The sequence below is a fragment of the Hyla sarda genome, chromosome 7 (assembly GCF_029499605.1).
Source record: "Hyla sarda isolate aHylSar1 chromosome 7, aHylSar1.hap1, whole genome shotgun sequence".
NCBI lineage: Eukaryota > Metazoa > Chordata > Amphibia > Anura > Hylidae > Hyla > Hyla sarda.
In genome coordinates, this window is record NC_079195.1 from 161,178,238 (window position 1) to 161,198,574 (window position 20,337).

At 44.3% G+C, this 20,337-nt stretch overlaps 1 protein-coding gene across 3 annotated transcripts in view; it reads left to right on the forward strand.

Moving 5' to 3' along the window:
• Positions 1–20,337, forward strand: part of UNC93B1 (unc-93 homolog B1, TLR signaling regulator) — a 153,020-nt gene that overhangs the window by 92,581 nt on the left and 40,102 nt on the right. For all 3 annotated transcript variants that reach the window (XM_056531136.1, XM_056531137.1, XM_056531138.1), the window contains 6 exons: positions 11,919–12,080; positions 12,187–12,316; positions 12,437–12,530; positions 12,784–12,911; positions 12,991–13,173; positions 17,050–17,323. In XM_056531136.1, coding sequence (XP_056387111.1) covers positions 11,919–12,080; positions 12,187–12,316; positions 12,437–12,530; positions 12,784–12,911; positions 12,991–13,173; positions 17,050–17,323 — 971 coding nt within the window. The remainder of the gene's footprint in view (positions 1–11,918; positions 12,081–12,186; positions 12,317–12,436; positions 12,531–12,783; positions 12,912–12,990; positions 13,174–17,049; positions 17,324–20,337) is intronic.

Below are 20,337 nucleotides of genomic sequence, written 5' to 3' on the forward strand. Positions count from 1 at the left end.
TACGAGGCACAGGAGGCATGAGGCAACTCATAATCTGGATAGCAGAAGGTCAGGGCAGGCGGCACAGTAGCGTAGTCAGGACGTAGCAGGAGTTCTGTAGGCAGGCAGCAGAGGAGCAAGGTCAAGCCACAAAAGCAGGAGATCTGGTACACGGCAAGGCAATACAATGGAACGCTTTCTCTAGGGCACAAGGCAACAAAGATCCAGCAGAGAACTGAGCCACAGGTGGATTACACTAATGAGCATACTGGCCCTGAATCTTAAAGCTCCTGTGCGTGCACGCCCTAAGGAACGGGGACACGCACACCGGAGCAGAGAGGCAGAGGCAGGAGAAACACCAGGAGATTGACAGACTGGGGCTCGCATGCGGGCGTGTCCCGCGATGCGAGTCCCAGCCCCGTTGGCAGCAGAAGGTAATGGGACCATGCAGATAGCGCAACAGATGCAGTGCCTGTTTCTACTCCCTCTGTCACCAAGGACAGTTACATTGAGCCAGCTCAGGTGGCGCTCCCGTTAAGTGGGAGCGAGGAGGAGGATGAGAAGAGTGAGACTGGGGGATTATTGAGGGCGATTGTGATGCAGGAGTTCCCAGCCCACCTTCAGAATTTCACCTTTGTTGATGACCTGTGTGAGGATGTGGCAGTAAAGCAGAGATTAAAGAAGCAGAGGACCCAAGAAACAGTACAGTATGTGTTTTGTCCTTTCCGGCAATCGGAGCCAGCTGCAAAGCTGGTCCAGGCTGCTTGGGCCCCAGACTGACAGACCCGGTTTCTATAGTGGAACGGGGCCAGCATGGGGGGAGGGGGGTACAGCATGTCGTCAGAGATGGCTATGGATGCAATAGATGTGAAGCCCACCCGTCCTGCCGGTAGGGAAGGGCAGGACTGGCTCATGATGGGCAACTCTGGCACTGCAGGACCGCCCCAAGGGGCATGTCCAAGTGCAGATGCAAATTATGCTGCCGTGTGCTCGAGGGGCGGTTCCCCGAGTGCTTTGGGCATTACCTGCAGGGTATTCCCCTGTGAGGGGGGGAGTGTCCGGGTGCCGATGGTGGAGAGCGGTGGACCCGTGTGCTCGGGGAGGGGGGGGGGACCTCCGAGTTCTTAGGGCGCTGTGGGACACTCCTCTGTGAGGGGGGGCAGTGTCCAGGTGCTGGGATCAGCTGCAGAGCCTGTGGGGTTGGGCCAACTAAGTGCAGGCACTGTGGGAGAAGCTGGGGTGTGCTCAGAGGGGCATCCCCAGACTCCGGAGGTCACATCCACATCACCCATGGAGAAGGAGCCATTGGCGTCGACCCCAGCAGCTAAGCAAGCACAGAAAATCTATCTGAAACCAGCTAGCCCAGAATTTGTTAGACAGGATGCTAAGGGTGCAAAATGTGAGAATGATGGGTGTAGTAGTGTTGTGATGAGAGGAATGTGTGTGGGAGTGTCAGTGGAGTGAGTGTTGGTGTGGTCGCAGTAGTGGTTTGAATGGGAAGTCTAGCATGAATGGAAATAAAGATGATGAGAGTAGTGGTGTGAGTGGTGATATTATTGGTTCTTGGTCTGGTTCTGGGTCTGGTCTGGCTGCCCCCCTGCACCTCTGCACCCCCCCCCCCCCGGTAGTGACTGCTCCTAGGAACTATGTCAATGTTGCTGCCGTGGGTTCAGGGGGGTCCCCGTCACTATCCAGCTCTGGAGGCCACTTGCAACAGTGCCTCCTGGAGGCTCTACGCAGGGGCGACAGGTCGATACAGGTAGAGTGAAGGGCTGAGGTCTTTCTGGATAGAGAGGCACAGTTTGGGGGCTTTCCGAGAGTGGAATATGGAGGTGGTCTGGTCCATCCCGACATCCGGGCAGGACAATAACTGTAGGAATGTGGTCTGTCTGATTTGGAGGGGCGAGGATGTGTGTCCACCTCGCATTAAAGTGGTTGAGCTCCTTCTTCAGATGGAATTCAGGGAGAGTGACATATTTGCCCTGATTCACCCCTACGGTTCGTCTGAGTTTGACGTAGGTTTCGTTCGGCCATAGGGTCTTGAACTCTTCTGGTGAAACTACGAAGTGGCGAAGATCGAGTCTGGCTGGCAGGATTTCGCTGTAAAGGCAATTTCCCATCAGAACTCTGTCAAGAAGGTGACCATTTTGACCCGTAACAAGTCGATTTCTTGTTATGACATCATGACCTGGCTCAGATGGTATGGGGATGTGACGGACATTCCCAAGAAAAACGTGGATGAGCACAGGATCTGGTCCGGTGCCTGGACGTTTTCCATCAAACTCAAGCATTCAGGAAGTATGGTTGCCCACATTCCATCAGCTGCCTTCCTTGGATGGGATATGATCCAGGTATTCTACCAGGGGCAGCCTAAGATCTGTCACAGGTGTGGCAGCCCCACCCATTTTAGCGCTGCCTGTACTGTGCAGGTCTGTGCTTTATGTGGTGGGGTGGGGCATCCGGCTGCATCCTGTAGACAGATCCGGTGCCACCTGTGTGGTGTCCTCAGGCACCCTTTTAGCTGTTGTCCTAGCGCTTTCGCCCGTGCAGCGACCGCTCTGGCCGAGGAGAGCTGTGAAGTTGCCTCAGCTGGGGAGGGTACGGGCAGGGATGAGAGCGCAACAGGGCTAATGAGGAGGAAAAAGGGCCCTGACAACCTAAAGGTGGGAGGAAAATTGTAGGAGGAGTAGGGAGCAGGAGAGTGCCCAGGTGATGGGGCTAGCTCCGGCCCCTGCTCCTGAAGCTGCCCCTGTAACCGCTGAAGTCCTGGAGGAGAACGTGCTGGATGAGGAGATCAGGAGGCTTCACAGAGAGGAAGGCAATATGGCTAACCCTAAAAAGAAGGGTAAACAAAAGGGTGTGGCTGTCTAATTTAATCACCCTGCCACCCCATTGACGCTGGCATCTATTAATTGTGCCTGCATAAAGTCAGATACGACTAGATTTGCAGCCTTTGATTTACTCGGCCGTTTTGAAGCCGACATTTTCTTTTTACAGGAGACCAGGTTGTCAGATTTCGCCTCTCTGGTTAAAGCCAGAAGAGAGTGGAAGCGCGGTCCCTCCCACTGGTCTCTTGCGGCTGAGTCGTATAGTGGGGTGGCGGTCCTTTTTTACCGCTCCTTTTGAATGCCGACGGGTCATTGAATTAGAAATGAGGAGGTGCCTGATCTTAGATGTCTTCATGAAGGGACAAGAGCTACGGCTCATTAACATCTATGCCCCACAAACCAGACGGGGCCATATAGATCTCTTTATGAAGATTAAGCCCTTTCCTTTTACGAGTCGGCAAGTGATTTTTGGAGGGGACTTCAATAATGTCACGAGGTCCCAAGATAGGAGAAGTTCCAATAATCAGCTGACTTATGACTGTGTGGCCCTCAATAATATAGTTAGGGAAGCTCGTTTAGAGGATGCCCACATGCGGAGCCCCTCAGGCCACGCGGATTTCACCTTTCATAGAGGTAGCTGCATGTCTAGGTTAGATTTTATTTGAAGGAGGAAGCCGTCTCTTCTGCAGTGTCTGTGGATGAGGTGGAGTTCTCCGATTACTGTATGATTTTGTTTTCCCTGAATGTTTCAGAGACCACCTGGATGGGTAAAGGTTATTGGAAGCTGAATTCGTCCCTCCTTGAGGAAGCGGAGGTAAGACAGTCCTTTGAAGATTTCCTTCAGAGTCAGGTACCTTTACTGGACCTATGTAGTAGTAAGTCAGAGTGGTGGGAGATATTCAAGAAATGGGTTGTGGGGTTCTTCCACCAGCTCTCAAGCCTCAGGTCCCTGCATAGGTACTGCCTGTATCAGGGTCTGAGGAGGAAACTTGAACTTCTCATCTCGACTGGAGGTAGCCGAGAGGATATTTCCAGAGTGAAATCCTTGCTGATAAGGTGTCAGTACGATAGGCACGCATCTTTGTTTTTGAGAGGGATTGCGGGAGGTACCGCTCACCCGACCCTTACAGAAACTGCAAGATGTCAGTGAGTAGTAAAGTCATTTCAGGACTGATTGATAGTACGGGATCTCTGAATCGGTCCAGATCAGGGATCGTGGAGGTAGTCACATCCTTCGACTCGCACCTCTTGGGAAGGAAGGATCTAGATCGGGATGTGATGTCGAGTTTCCTGGCTGAAACCGTTCCTGGGCCAGGGGTAGATCCCTCTCTTGGAATTTTGGCAGAAGAGATCAGGGAAGAGTAAGTGAGACTGGCGATCAAGGGGCTTGCCCCTAAGAAGTCGCCAGGTCCGGATGGCTTAACATCCGAGTGGTAGAGGACCTTTAAGGAGTCTTTAGCTTCCCTCTTGACTGAGGAATTCAATAAGTGTCTCTCCTTGGCACTCTGCCTAAGTCAATGAGGAGGTCAGCCCTGATTCTTCTCTCAAAGGGTAATGATCCCAGCCATATTGACAATTGGAGGCCCATAGCTATTCTCAATGCAGACAGGAAGCTTCTGGCTAAGATACTGTTTAATCGGTTGGTGAAGTTTGTGCCCCTACTCCTTTCGGAGGCCCAGCACTGCACTGTTCCAGGCCGAAGCACCTTAAGTGCTATCCTTAGTGTCAGGGAGGCAGTGGAGCGGAGTAGTGCAGGTCTCTGGAAGGGGTACTTTCTGTCCTTGGATCAGGCCAAAGCATTTGATCAGGTGAACCACGAGTACCTTTGGTCCGTCCTCCTGAAATATGGCTTACCGAGTACTTATGGCTTAAGATCTTGTATGCAGGGGCAGAGAGTTTCCTCCTGATGAATGGGTGGTATGGCCCCTCTTTTGACGTGGGGTCCCAAGTCCATCAGGGTTGTCCTTTCAACCCGCTTTTGAGTTGCGGACCATTGGCGGGAGTCGGGATGAGTCTAGCGGAGCAGAGTGTCGCCCCCGGGGAGTGGTGGCGTACACTGACGATATCACTATTTTCGTCACTATTTTCGAGAGAGAGAGGAGGTCGATGTGGTGATGTCGGAGGTGGACCGCTACTTGGAGGCATCAGGGTATAAGATCAACCAGGATAAGTGTGAGAGTCTCTGGCTGGGAGGGGGGGGGGATCCCACGTTTGATCTCCCTGACACCCTTCCAGGGACCCAAGAATCAGCAAAAGTCCTAGGCATCACATTCGGCCAGGATGATTTCCCACCAAAAACTGGGATGCCAGGATGCCATTCAGAGGGTGAACCAGTGGAAAGGTTGGTCTTTGATCCTCAGGGAAAGGGTACACCTGATCAAATCGTACCTGCTCCCCTTGTTTATCTATCTGGGCAGTGTATGTATCTTGCCAGAAGCTTACTACACTAGGATCTGCAGCCTGTTTTTCCAACTGTTTTGGGGAACAGGTTAAACCTAGTCAAGAGGGAGGTTACGTACCGCACAAGACTAGGGGTCTATCTATGGTGAACCCAGTGGTGTTCTTTACGAACACCTTCTTGAAAGCTAATATTGCAAACCTCTGGAAAACGAGAGCTCCTACGTGGGTAATCTCCTGCAGCCTTTCTTCCAGGAATGGAAGAGAGGAGGACGAGTGAAGGTCCTCCGTACGACCCATGGACATCTTCCGGCTTACGCTACCCCGACTCTGAAGGCAATGCATCTGTGGGGTCTGGGAGTGTGGGAGATCAGGACCCAGTCAAAGCGGGTCCTTGACAAATGGGTTCTGTTGACCCACTTCCAGAAGCCTCTGGCGCTCAAAGACTCCCCCGTTCGGGATCTGAGGGTGGGGTTGTATCTTTTAAACATGAAAATGATCCCCCAGAAGTTTTGGGACTTTGCCTGGTGCTGCTTTCAGTGGAAACTATATGTAAGGGACAACCTGAAGTACAGGGACTCTGATGACCGAGGATGTCCCCGAGAAGAGTGCAGGGACACGCTGGAAAGCCTTTAATATAGATCCCTTAAATATAGGGGTCTACAACCGGGTGGGTGCTTCCATCAGCTGGAGTCAACTTGCCGGCCTCATCTATCCGGAGTGGGCTTTAGGTGGCATTTAGAAACTTGGGTGGCCGAGGCCGGGACACTTTATTCTTAGTTAGCTTAGTGGTTAGGTATTACACGTTGAACGCACAGTGTTTAGTGTCGCCCCAACAGAAAGTCCTCTCTCAGGTGGAGGTCTGTAGAGATATCAGCGGTGACCTCAGGTAGATTAGGTCTTTGGAGTATGGCAGTCTTGGTACCAGTAGGGCTTCTCTCCTATGGAGAGGGTTTTCTTTTGATGTGCCCTAGGTAATAGGCCTTTTGGGCAGAGTACCCTTATTTTGGTTAGGGGCAGTGATATAGGGACACGGATAGGGTAAGTGTAGGGTTAGTTTAATAAAGGGATAGCGATAGAGTGGGAGGTAGGGTAAAGTTAGGGAGAGAGTTCAAATGTATTCATATCAGGATTGCCATCCTTGGATCTTGGTGGTGGGGTAATGCATGGACACCCTAGGTTTTTGTTTTGTTTTTAGAACGTCAATGTTGATAAAGGGCTTACAGGCTCTGAATTTGGGCCGATAAAGGGTATGTATTGTTTGTATTATTTTATGTGATTTGTTATGTTGTTCTGTATAGGTAGGTGGTTGGGTTTTAGTTAGGTTGGGTGGGGGATTTTGGGTGGCACAAGAAAGGACTCATGTGTGGATTTCATGTTCTTTTTGGGTGGCCTGGAGTGGGTAAGTTATAGGACAAGACTGTACTGTTTGAACTCTGACCTTTGTCCAGGTAGGGTGGTGTGGGTGATGGGTATAGTTAGACTTAATTTAGTGTATTAGGTTTGTCAATATTTGTTTATAATTTAAGAATAGTTACATTGTATATATTGTATATATAATCTTTGGGTGTGTAGTTATGTTGCTAAATTATTTTGTTATGGCAGTTGGACCACTAAGTTATGTTTAATTTGTTTATTTAAAATGGGGGGGGGGGGAATATTTATTAAAAAAAAAAAAAAGTTTGAGTGTTTAGTGCTGGTGTGTATACTAAAGTTAGGTAAGTTAATGTGTAGTGTAGTGTGGTGTGTGGTAAATTTAATATAATAATAATAGTGAAAAAATGTAAAAAATAAATAATTAAAATAAAAAGATGTTTTTGTTCAAGTCGAAGTTATAGCGAAGTAAGCAAAATTTGCTATGTATTAATATAAAAAAAAGTTTGTTTAGTATAATATGAGTGTTTGTGTACTAAAGTCAGATGTTGCAAAACTACAAATCTCAGCACGCCCAGACAGTCCAGGCATACTGCGAGTTGTAGTTCTTTAACATCTGGCCCTTCAGATGTTGCCAAACTACAACTCCCAGCATGCTTGGGCAGTCTGGGCATACTTGCAACAATTGGAGGGCTACAGTTTGGACACCAATACACAGTGGTCTCCAAACTTCTCCTCCAGTTGTTGCAAAACTACAACCCCCAGCATGCCCTTCGGCTGTCTGGGCATGCTCGGAGTTGAAGTTTTGCAACAACTGGAGGCACACTGGTTGGGAAACATTGTCTGTTTCCTAACTCAGTGTTTCCCAACCCGTGTGCCTCCAGCTGTTGCAAAACTATAACTTGCATGCATTGACAGATTATGCATGCTGGGAGTTGTAGTTTTGCAACAGCTGGAGGCACACAGGTTGGGAAACCCTAAGTTAAGTAACAAACTCTGTGTTTTGAAACCAGTGTGCCTCCAGCTGTTGCATAACTACAAGTCTCAGCATGCCCCTCTGCTGTCACTGCATGCTGAGAGTTGTAGTTCTGCAACAGCTGGAGGTTTGCCCCCCCCCCCATGTGACTGTGGTACAGGTACAGTCACATGGGCGAGGGTTTACAGCTAGTTTCTTACTGCAAGTTAGAGATGCAGAAAAGTTTCCATGTGAATGTACGCTAAAAGCACTACACTACACTATACCTGCAGAAAATAAAAAGTAAAAAACACCACATATGCACACACCCCTACACATTTGAGGCCTAAATTGGTGATTTGCACAGGGGTGGCTGATTTTACAGCGGTTCTGACATAAACGCAAAAAAATAAATACCCATATGTGACCCCATTTTGGAAACTACACCCCTCACAGAACCTAACAAGGGGTATAGTGAGCCTTAACACCCCACAGGTGTTTAAAGAATTTTCATTAAAGTTGGATGGGAAAATGAAAAATAAATGTTTTTTTTCCACTAAAATGCTGATATTACCCTAAATGTTTCATTTTCACAAGGGAAAATAGGAAAAAAGCCCCCCCAAATTTGTAACCCCCATTTCTTCTGAATAAGTATTTACCCCATATGTCGATGTAAAGTGCTCTGCGGGTGAACTACAATGCTCAGAAGAGAAGGAGCGCCATTGGGCTTTTGTAGAGAAAATCTGTCCGGAATTAAAGGCCACGTGTGTTTACAAAGCCCCCATAGTGCCAGAACAATGTACCCCCCTCCAACATGTGACCCCATTTTGGAAGCTACACCCATCATGTAATGTAATAAGGGGTACAGTGAGCATTTACGCCCCACAGGTGTCTGACAGATTTTTGGAACAGTGGTCCGTTAAAATGAAAAATTTAATTTTTCATTTGCACAGCCCACTGTTCCAAAGATCTGTCAAACACCAGTGGGGTGTAAATACTCACTGCACCCCTTATTAAATTTTGTGTGGGGTGTAGTTCCAAAATGGGGTCACATGTGGGGGGGTCCACTGTTCTGGGACCACGGGGGGGCTTTGTAAACACACATGGCCCCTGACTTCCATTCCAAACGAATTCTCTTTCCAAAAGCTCAATGGCGCTCCTCCTCTTCTGAGCATTGTAGTGCGCCAGCAGAGCACTTGACGTCCACACATGGGGTATTTCCATAAATGGGGTTACAAATTTTGGGGGTCATTTACTCCTATTACCCCTTGTAAAAATCTAAAATTTTGGGGGGAAAAAACAGCATTTTTTTTCATTTACACAACCAACATTAACAAAAAGTCGTCAAACACCTGTGAGGTGTTAAGGCTCCTTGTACCCCTTGTTACGTTCCTTGAGGGGTGTAGTTTAGAAAATAGTATGATATTTGTGTTTTTTTTTTTTTTTGCTGTTCTGGCACCATAGGGGCTTCCTAAATGCGACATGCCCCCCAAAAACCATTTCAGCAAAATTTGCTTTCCAAAATCCAAATGTGACTCCTTCTCTTCTGAGCATTGTAGTTCTCCCGAAGAGCACGTCCTAACCTGGGGTATTTCCATACTGGTGTTACAAATTTTGGGTGGATTTTCTCCAATTTCCCTTTGTAAAAATGGTAAATTTGGGAGGAAAAACTGCACTTAAGTGAAAAAAACATTTTTTTCATTTACACATCCGACTTTAACGAAATGTCGTCAAACACCTTTGGGGTGTTAAGGCTCACTGGACCCCTTGTTACGTGCCTTCAGGGGTGTAATTTCCAAAATGTTATGCTATGTGGGCGGTTTTCTGCTGTTCTGGCACCATAGGGGCTTCCTAAATGCGACATGCCCCCCAAAAACCAATGCAGCAAAATTCACTCTCCAAAATCCCATTGTTGCTCCTTCCCTTCTGAGCCCTCTACTGCACCCACCGAACACTTGACATACACATATGAGGTATTTCCTTATTGAAGAGAAATTGGGTTACACATTTTTCTCATGTTACCCCTTGTAAAAATTCAAAAACTGGGTCTACAAGAACATGCGAGTGTAAAAAATGAAGATATTGAATTTTCTCCTTTACTTTGCTGCTATTCCTGTGAAACACCTAAAGGGTTAACACACTTACTGAATGTCATTTTGAATACTTTTAGGGGTGCAGTTTTTATAATGAACTGGTTATATGAACTGGTCCCTGAAAAATTCCAATTTTGAAAATTTGGTGAAAAATTTGAAAATTGCTGCTGAACTTTGAAGCCCTCTGATGTCTTCCAAAAGTAAAAACATGTCAACTTTATGATGCAAACATAAAGTAGACATATTGTATATGTGAAAAAGCATCCCAAAGTTATTAATGCTTAAATGGGCACTGTCACCAACTTTTTTTTTGATATGTTGTAGTACTTATGTACTACAACATATGTCTAATATAGTTACATAAAAAAAAAAAAATGTTTTTATGTTTTAATTTGCATTTGAAAACCGGCCACTAGGGGGTTTCCCTTTTAGTGACTGGCTGCAGCCTGGTGTGACGTCACACCTGAATTCGGACCGATGCCGTCCGGGCAGTCGGTCCGAATTCATTCAGGCTGCGCTCGCTCCCTGCCTGTCAATCAGACAGGCAGGAGCGAGCACTGACAACACAGAGGATTGCAGAGTGCATTGGCTCGCACGCCGGCCCCGCCTCCCTGCATACACGCGCCGCCACTGAAGTCCTGCACTCCACAGGTATGTCTTTTATGGGGTGGGGAGCGCAGTGGGATGTGGGTTGTGTGGTTTGGGAGTGCGGGTTGTGGGGAGCGGGTTTGGGGGAGCAGGTTGCGGGGTTCGGGAGAGCGGGTTGCCCGTCCGTAACTCAGATACTGTTTACACCACAGGGTGCCTCCAGCTGTTTCAACACTACAACTCCCAGCATGCCCTGACAGCCAATAGGTGTCAGGGCAAGCTGGGAGTTGTAGTGGTGAAACAGCTGGAGGCACCCTGTATAGGTGAACTAAAGGCAGAAGTCGCCCCCCCCCAGCAGGCATCAGTGACGTTGTGCCTGCTGGGGAAGTCTACCTGGTAGTGTGCACACTACCAGGCAGACAAAATGGCATTTCTAGGATTCTAAAAAAAAATGTAAAGGCAGAAAAGGGGTTAGGAACATATGGGCAATAGGCAGGGACAGAAAAAAAAAAAAAGGATGGTGGGAGCTACTCTTTAAAGTGACAGTGGTCAGATGTGCAAAAAAACGCTCTGGTCCTACAGTGAAAATTGGCTTGGTCCTTAAGGGGTTAAGGAAGGGGTTAAACACAAATAAAAACAGAAAATTTCATTTTTTTTTTTTTTTATCAAAGTACCATCTTAGGGCATCCACTGAGATGGACAGGCAGGATTGATTGGTTCAACTGCATATTGCTTGTTAGTATCCACAGTTATTGCAAGCAAGGGGAATTGTGTGCAAGTGTGTGCTTAGTTGCCTGGCAACAGCAGAGAGACAGTTTAAGGGTTTATTCACACATATAGTTTAATGCGCATATTTAATGTGCTTTGAAGCTGCAGATTTAAAGATGTGTTCAGTCATTTAGTTTACATTGGACATAAAATTGTGCTCCTTTACAGGTGTCAAAACTACTAATGCTCATAGGTGGGGAAGGGGTATATAACATTTAAATACACCAAACCCCAGTCACCAAGTCACCTAGGTGACAGGGTAAAATACCCCTAAACCAAAAAATCCCCCCTCTATTATAGTGTCATAGTAACTCTAACAACCACGCTAATGACCAATTGTCTCCTACCCCCTGAGAACGTGGTTGTTACCATGAAACATGTAAAACTTGCATACTCCGTTTAGGAGAGCTTATTGCTTTTTGGGACTGTGCTGCAATTTTAATGCACTTTTGTAGGAACTTTTATATTTGTTTCTCAATAAAAGTGAAGTTTTAATATGACACCATAATAGAGGGGGGATTTTTGGTTTAGGGGTTTTTACCCTGTCACCTTGGTGACTTGGTGACTGGAGTTTGGTGTAAAACCTTACAGATGTGTCTTTGGTACACATCTGAGTTTGCTAATTTTGCACCATAGGAAAAACAATTAAAGCCAAATACCAGTGGGTTTCTTTTATATTTTTGTATGATTTAAATTTACTTTGACTGAGTAAAATCTATTAATAGATTCCAGTTAGCTCTGGAAATCTGAAGAATTTAGATGAAAAAGGGCATCTGGAGTATAAAACTCCTGACCCCTCTAGTCATTGTTAAGAGGCCTTTGAGTCATTTGTTAAAAGTGTGTTACATATATGCTAATGAACTATTACATTGGAATCATCATTAGAGTCATTATCAGTATGATGTCAGTATGTTGTCAGCCTTACTTGCTTTGCAGATACTTTGGTACAAAATGGATGCTGTTTCTATCCACTGGAATCTATGCTTTGTTTGTCTCCACCAACTACTGGGAAAGATACTACACACTTGTCCCTTCTGCTACAGTCATTGGTGCCATGATTGTCCCCTTCTGGGCATCTATAGGCAATTACATAACCAGGTAAGACATTGCTCATTTTCACTTCATACAGGCTATACATTGTTATCCCAGAATAAATTTGGCATTAATTCCTGAATATAAGTTTATCAGAACTTTATCATTTCAGAATGGCTCAAAGACATTATGAGTTTGTCAATTATAAAGAGGAGAACATGCGAGAACAGCGCAGGCTTCCACGAGGAGCAAGCCATAAGTACATCATTATATTTCAGAGCATTTTTTTCTCTATCTTCCATGTAAGTAACAACCAGACCACTAGTTTTTGGGGATGTTGTTGTTGTTTGTTTGTTTGTTTTTTTATAACTTTATGTCTCACACATTCCTAAAGTTTATATGTCTCTCTCTTCTCTTTACAGTTGTGCTTTATCTTATCCCAGTTCCCAGTCTACTTTTTCCTAAGCAAATTCTTATATGGATATAACCACACATTATGTGATGTCAAGCAGTGTGGTAAGAAGCCACCCTAAAAAGATTCCTCAGAGGCCCTGTCCTATAGTAAATACAAACAATGGCCCAGATTAATCACTCTGCAAAATGCCTCTGATTTGACGATAGCAACCAATCACAGCTAAGCTTTCATTTTACCAAAGCAACTTGAGAAATGAAAGCTAAGCTGTGATTAGTTTCTATTGGCAAAGAAGACACATTTTTGTCTAATGCAGATTGATAAATTTGGGGCAATGTGTTCCATGTCTCCTTGCAGGTGCATCCATCCCAGGTGGACTTCTTCCAGGGTTTAACGTGACTGTCCTACATTCTTTGCCTTCCAGCGTGAATCTTATCTATATTGAAAGTGCTCTCATGTTGGTAGCTCTGTCATCTATGTTACTGGTAAGAGAGGAGAAAACACATTTTTATTAGGAGTTGGAAAGTATGTGTATGAGGCTTCCACTTTATTTCTTTTATTTAGATCCTGATCCTCTGTGGTTCTGCATATAGGCCAACCGAAGAGATTGACCTCCGTAGTATAGGATGGGGTAATATTTTCCAGTTACCCTTTAAACATGCCAGAGACTATCGCCTGCGCTGTTTAGCGCCCTACTTCATTTACACCGGATTTGAGGTTTTGTTTGCCTGCACTGGGTTTGCTTTGGTGAGTGGCATCACCATTTACATAATGATAAATACTTGAATTAACTTTTTCTTAACGTATTTCTAAAAAAATTTATTTCTAGGACTGCCCTGCTATTTTTCATTATACAGCTAGCCATACATATGTGGTAGCGGGGTGTGATGAGGGCAGATGTTGTTACCCTAGGGGCAGATGGCATTAACCCCTTGTATTCGTGAAGCCAGGGTGTGGTTTAGCCTAAAACCACCTGAAGGTATATCGTTTGATCCTGGGCTAGGCACGGGGGCAATAAAGACTCCAATGCCAAGTTACGGACAACTATAGCTTTACTGAGGGTAGACAGTTGGTAAAGTCTATGCAGTTCAGCCAGGGCCCAAGGAGGTGACCAGTGACGCAGAAACCTTAAAGGCTTGCTGATACTTGTAGTAGGACTGGACAATTGAATGCAGACCACGCTGACTTGACAGATGACAGGGACTGACTTAACTTGACTCATGAAGCTGTGACTTTAGCTTACTTGAATTGATTGTGGCTGTAGGGCTTGATTTTGAGGCCTCCAACACTCTGAACACACACACTAGGCACAACTGTACTGGACCTCAGCAGGAAGCAAGAGATAAGAGCCAAGAGCTCAAAGAGAAAGAAGCTAGCTCCACCTAGGGCTTATATGGGGAAGACTAGCAGGGAGCCCATAGGTCACTCTTGGGATCACCTGGTCACTGGTACCTCCTCTGTAACAATCACATGACATAACTCTTAAAGATACAACACATTTTATAATACGATACACTGCAGAACTTATGTACATGGGGAAACAGGTGAAAGGGGCCCTGGGGACACTGAAGGATGCTGCCTGATAGGGCAGCAAGGGCACGGGGCACTGTCGTGCGGTAATAACTCAATTATGAATTATAAATTGTGGTCATAAAAATTATTAATTATGAAAAATTAAAAATTAGGAAAATTATTAAAAATATCAAAATTATGACCTGGTGAATTGTAGACAAAGCTAATCAATACAATTCACATCTGAGTCCGACTATTTCCTCAGATATTAACAAGTTCTTTTTATGACGGGATGACATTAACGCTTAAGGATGTAGTTTTGCAATAAACAATAGTACACAGGTATTAGAAAGTACGCAGATTTATTGATTATAGAATTATAAATATAAATGAGTAACAAACACAATGATATATGCAAATGAATATCAATTATATATTAGTAAACAGTACAAGATTGTTAATTGACTACATATAAGTTGAACAATACATGTGAGTAGTAAGTAACTTGTTGAAATAAACAAAAGCTACCAGGTTAGAATATCATATAAGAAAAAGGTTACATATCACTCTATTCAGAGGAACCTCATGATATTAAGATGGGCAATATCTAATCAATAGACATCAATATGGAATGCTAGATACACTATGATATACTTCCCCCCATTCTGGATTATTTTCTATACATGATCTTGGTAAGACATTAAGACAGTTAGCAGAGATATATGATCTTGCTCTATATTGTAGGAGGAAAAACTTGAAACAAGTTTCCTGTGTGAGAAATATATTTATAACACTTAGCTTGGCGAGTAGGAATTCTATCAATATCTAAGCAATTATTTAATGCTTTGATAGATTATGAGTCTTGATTCTCCTGCAGGTAGAATGAGGTCTCACAATATCCTAAAACTATAATCTCAATATCGAGATAATTACTTTTATTTAATAAATTTATTCGCCAATCTAAATTGTATAATTCCATCCACATTATGCCAATTAGTCTTAATTAAATGAAATACCATTTTTGTGTCTCTTACCAAAACTTTGTAAGTACCTCACTTCTGCTCTGAGGAACACTGAACGGTCCATCTCATCATCAGGGACAGCCATTGGGTCGGTACTGTGTGATCAGTCCGGCATCTGGGATCTCACATGGCTTTCATGGCTTCCATCTTGTGGACCTCTTTCAGTGGAAGACCTCTTTGTCTGTTTTTTCAGCCTACAGTCTACAGTTTAGAGAGTCTCCAGTTCAGTTCAGTTAGAGCAGTTCAGACTTCAGTATTAGTGTTGCTCGCAAATATTCGCAATGCAAATCTTATTCGCGAATATCACATATTCGTGAATTCGCAGATATTCGCGAATATAGCACTATATATTCGTAATTACGAATATTTTTTTTTTTTCACAATACACATCACAGTGATCACTCCTCTCTGCTTCCAGCTTGTGTGGTGTAAAGAAGGATCTAATACTACTGTGTGAGACTGGCTAAGTTTCGCATATGCAAATTTTTGCTTATGTTAATTTTTGTATATACTAATTTTTGCATATGCTAATTTTCGCATATGCGAAAATAAAACGTGAATATTACGAATATGCGAATTTAGCGAATATATGACGAATATTCGTCCATTTATTTGCAAAATATCATGAATTTGAATATGGCCTATGCCGCTCAACACTATTCAGTATCAGCTCAGTCTCTTAACATCTGGTTTACCAGACTTTTTAATTAATTAGACACACCCTCCTAAATTGGAATTCCCCAATTAATGTAGGTTGGGCGTGTACATATGGTAATGACTATGACATCACTATACTACCCAGAATGCATTGAGCATATTACCCCTTTCCTGTGGTGTAATGTCACCTACCCATCCACTAGGGGTTGTTATTGCATAAGCAATTAGCATCATTAACATTAAAGGTTACTTGTCAATAATTGGTCTTAAACCAACATTCCACACTTGAATTATGGAGCACTAGATTATTAAACAGGGATTACTTTTGACATCTATAAGTAATCAAACCCTGGATTCTCATAGACATAGAGTCTCCAATTTGATGTAGGTCTCTTTCACAGATGTGTGAATGTTTAGAGAATGTAACCAGACCCCTTATCAGTCTCTTCTCTAACAGCCATAAATAAGCTAAGTAGAAATCTAAGTATTCTACTCCCAGACTGGCATTTAAATAGGAGAACTTAGCATTATTGTGGTCTTCTTTAGAACATACACAAAATGGCTGACATCATGCTATTATACTATGAAGCATATTAAACATAGTGATTCATTTTTGGGGTTCACAAAATGCATGACAGCCCCATCTCCTGTACTGGGCTACCACACTTAAACATTCAGCAGTGCTAAAGCAGTGTGCCTTAAAGGGGCATTCCAGTTTAAAAAAAAATTCATATCAACTGGCTTCAGAAAGTTAAACAGATTTATAAAGTACTACTATTATAAAATCTTAATCCTTCCAGTACTTATCAGCTGTTGAAGTTGAGTTGTTATTTTCTGTCTGACAATAGTGCTCTCTGCTGACACCTCTGTTTGTCTCGGGAACTGTCCAGAGTAGGAGCAAATCTAGCTCCTAGCAAACCTCTCCTGCTCTGGACAGTTCCTGAAACAGACAAAGGTGTCAGCAGAGAGCACTGTTGTCAGACAGGAAAGACCAACTCAACTTCAACAGCTGAGAAGTACTGGAAGGATTAAGATTTTTTTAATAGAAGCAATTTACAAATCTGTTTAACTTTCTGGAGCCAGTTGATATGGAAAAAAAAAATGTGTTTAACTGTAATACCCCTTTATCTAGTACATTATAGACCTGGCAGTATTATCCACAGGAACAAATATAATCACTTTTACATAATTTTCAGATGTGCTATTGAAAAAAAAAATTAAAGCTATAATCTGGTTTGTTGTTATTGTTTAGTTGCAACTATCTTTCCTACATGAAGCCCTGTCACATTTTCTTTACGCTCATGAGGGACTATTGATTTCCTCTTTCTTTTTTAGTTTTCAAATGCAAGGATGGAGGCAAGCAAGTTGCTGGATAACTATATATTTTATCCTTACTGTATTTGTTTATGACCCTTATTTCTTTACCACACAGGGTTATGGGGTATGCTCTACTGGACTGGAAAATCTTCCTTATATCCTAACAGCTTATGGTCTATCATGCTGTGTCTTCTCTTCTCTTGGACTTTCTTTGCTCCGCCTTCCTCGACAAATCCCATTGACAGCTGGACCATTACTCCATTCCTGTCTTCTGATTGGGCTGTTTTTCTGGAGTCCAACACCAAGGGATCAGTCACAGAGTCCCCTGCTGTATTTGGTGGCTGTCCTATGGGGTATTGGCAGTGCCTTGAATAAGACAAGTGTCAGCAGTAAGTATTGGCACAAGGAAAAAAATTATTTTACATTTGTTTTGTTGTTCAATTTTTTTATGTCAGTAATTTATTATTTACTTTCTATCTTTGACAGTTTTTTTATTTTATTTTTTAATTTTTTATTAGGTATCATGATTTTTTTTCTAGGCACTCTTAAAATTTTGAAGATAGTGTTCACATAGTACACAGAATTTAAGATGTAGTTTTTTTTCTGAAGATCACCAAGCATGAAACGGTTAACTAGATCCAATGCAAACCTACACAAGTTTAGTGGAAGATAAAGTATGTGTAGGGAAGAATTGCACTATGGCTTTAAAACTGCAGTGCTTTTCCCACAGTAGAAAGAAAAGAGTACTGGTGATCTAGGTCTGCCAGGATATAGGGTTTAGGCTAAGTTTCCACTTGTTTTTTTTCTTGTTTTCTTAACCCCTTAAGGATCCTTGAGGTACGCGTACGTCATGGCACCCAGGTACTTAAGGACCCATGACCCACGCGTACGTCATGGGGGATTCCGGTCACCGCCGGGTGCCGGGCGGGGATCGGACCGGGATTCCTGTTGAAATCATTTAGTAGGCATCCCGTGCAAATGCCCAGGGGGGTCATCAGATCGCCGCAAATTGCAGGTGAATTCACACTTGCGATTTGCGCGATTCCAGGTCATACGGGTCTATGGTGACCCGGTGACCCGGAAAATAAGGGGAATCGGGATTGTCCAAGACACCCACGATCCCCCTGAAGGGATAGGAGTGAGGTGACAGGGGGATCCCTGCTATTGGTCGTATAGACGCGACGACCAATAGCAGATCGGGGGGGGGAGGTAACTTTCAGTTACCCCGTTCTGCCCACCCACAATAGGCGGGGCAGAATGGGGAAGCTGAAGGGGACCGGCAACGAAGTCCACTTACCCTGCGGGCGAGGCTGCGGGCGACGATCGGCTGCGGAGATCGGCGGGCGGCGATGTCGTACGGCTGGCTCCCTGGATCCTACAGTGGTCTCTAAACTGTAGCCCTCCAGATGTTGCAAAACTGCAAATCCCAGCATGCCCAAACAGCTGTCTCGGCATGCTGGGAGTTGTAGTTGCGTACCTCCAGCTGTTGCATAACTACATCTCCCAGCATGCCCTTCGGCGATCAGTACATGCTGGGAGTTGTAGTTTTGCAACAGCTGGAGGCACACTGGTTGGAAAATACTAAGTTAGGTAACAGAACCTAACTGAAGGTTTTCCAACCAGTGTGCCTCCAGCTGTTGCAAAAGTACAACTCCCAGCATGCACGTTCTGTCAGTACATGCTGGGAGTTGTAGTTTTGAAACAGCTAGAGGTTTGCCCCCCCCATGTGCATGTACTGGTTACATTCACACGGGCGAGTTTACACTGGGTTTCCTGGTTAAAGTTTGAGCTGCGGCAAATTATTTGCCGCAGCGCAAACTCCTAGCGGGAAGCTCACTGTAACCCGCCAGTGCGAATGTATCCTAAAAACACTACACCACACTAACACATAATAAAGGGTAAAACACTACATATACACCCCCTTACACTGCCCCCCCCCCCCCAATAAAAATGAAAAACTGTATCGTACGGCAGTGTTTCCAAAACAGAGCCTTCAGCTGCTGCAAAACAACTAGTCCCAGCATTTCCGGACAGCCACTGATTGTCCAGGCATGCTGGGAGTTTAGCAACAGCTGGAGGCACCCTGTTTGGGAATCACTGGCGTAGGATACCCCTATGTCCACCCCTATGCAATTCCTAATGTAGTCCTCAAATGCGCATGGCACTCTCTCACTTCAGAGCCCTGTCGTATTTCAAGGAAACAGTTTAGGGCCACATATGAGGTATTTCCGTACTTCGGGGAGAAATTGCACTGCACATTTTGGGGGGCTTTTTCTCCTTTTACCACTTATGAAAAGGAAAAGTTGGGGGCTACAGGTGGTAAAAGGAAAAAAAGACCCTCAAAATTTGTAACACAATTTCTCCTGAGTACGAAAATACCCCATATGCGGGCGTAAAATGCTCTGTGGAAGCACAACAAGGCTCAGGAGTGAGAACGCACCATGTACATTTGAGGCCTAAATTGGTGATTTGCCCAGGGGTGGCTGATTTTACAGCGGTTCTGACATAAACACTAAAAAATAAATACCCACATGTGACCCCATTTTGGAAACTACACCCCTCAGAACGTAACAAGGGGTATAGTGAGCCTTAACACCCCACAGGTGTTTGACGAATTTTCGTTAAAGTTGGACGGGAAAATGAAAAAAAAAATGTTTTCACTAAAATGCTGATGTTACCCTAAATTTTTCATTTTCACAAGGGAAAATAGGAAAAAAGCCCCCAAAAATGTGTAACCCCATTTCTTCTGAGTAAGAACATACCTCATATATGGATGTAAATTGTTCTGCGGTTGCACTACAATGCTCAGAAGAGAAGGAGCGCCATTGGGATTTTCAAGGCAAAATTGAAGGCCACGTGTGTTTACAAAGCCGCCATAGTGCCAGAAGAATGGACCCCATTTTGGAAACTACACACCTCACATATTGTAATAAGGGGTACAGTGAGCATTTACTTCCCACAGGTGTCTGACAGATTTTTGGAACAGTGGTCCATGAAAATTAGCCCTGGACCACTGTTAGCCCCGGGTCCCGGCTTCAGTTACATGCTGGGACTGACCCGATATGACACGGAGTGACCGTGTGACCCCGTGTTATATCGTGAGAGCCGGCCACGGACGAAAATATACGTCCGTGGTCGTTAAGGGGACCAAGCATTTTTCTGTTTTTGCACTTAAATTTTTTCCTCCTTACCTTTTAAAAATCATAACCCTTTCAATTTTGCATCTGAAAATCCATATGATAGCTTATTTGTTACGCCACCAATTCTACTTTGTAATGACATCATTCATTTCACCCAAAAATTTACATTGAAATGAAAAAAAATCATTTAGCTACAAAAATGAAGAAAAAACTACATTTTGTAACTTTTGGGGGCTTCTGATTCTACGCAGTACATTTTTCGG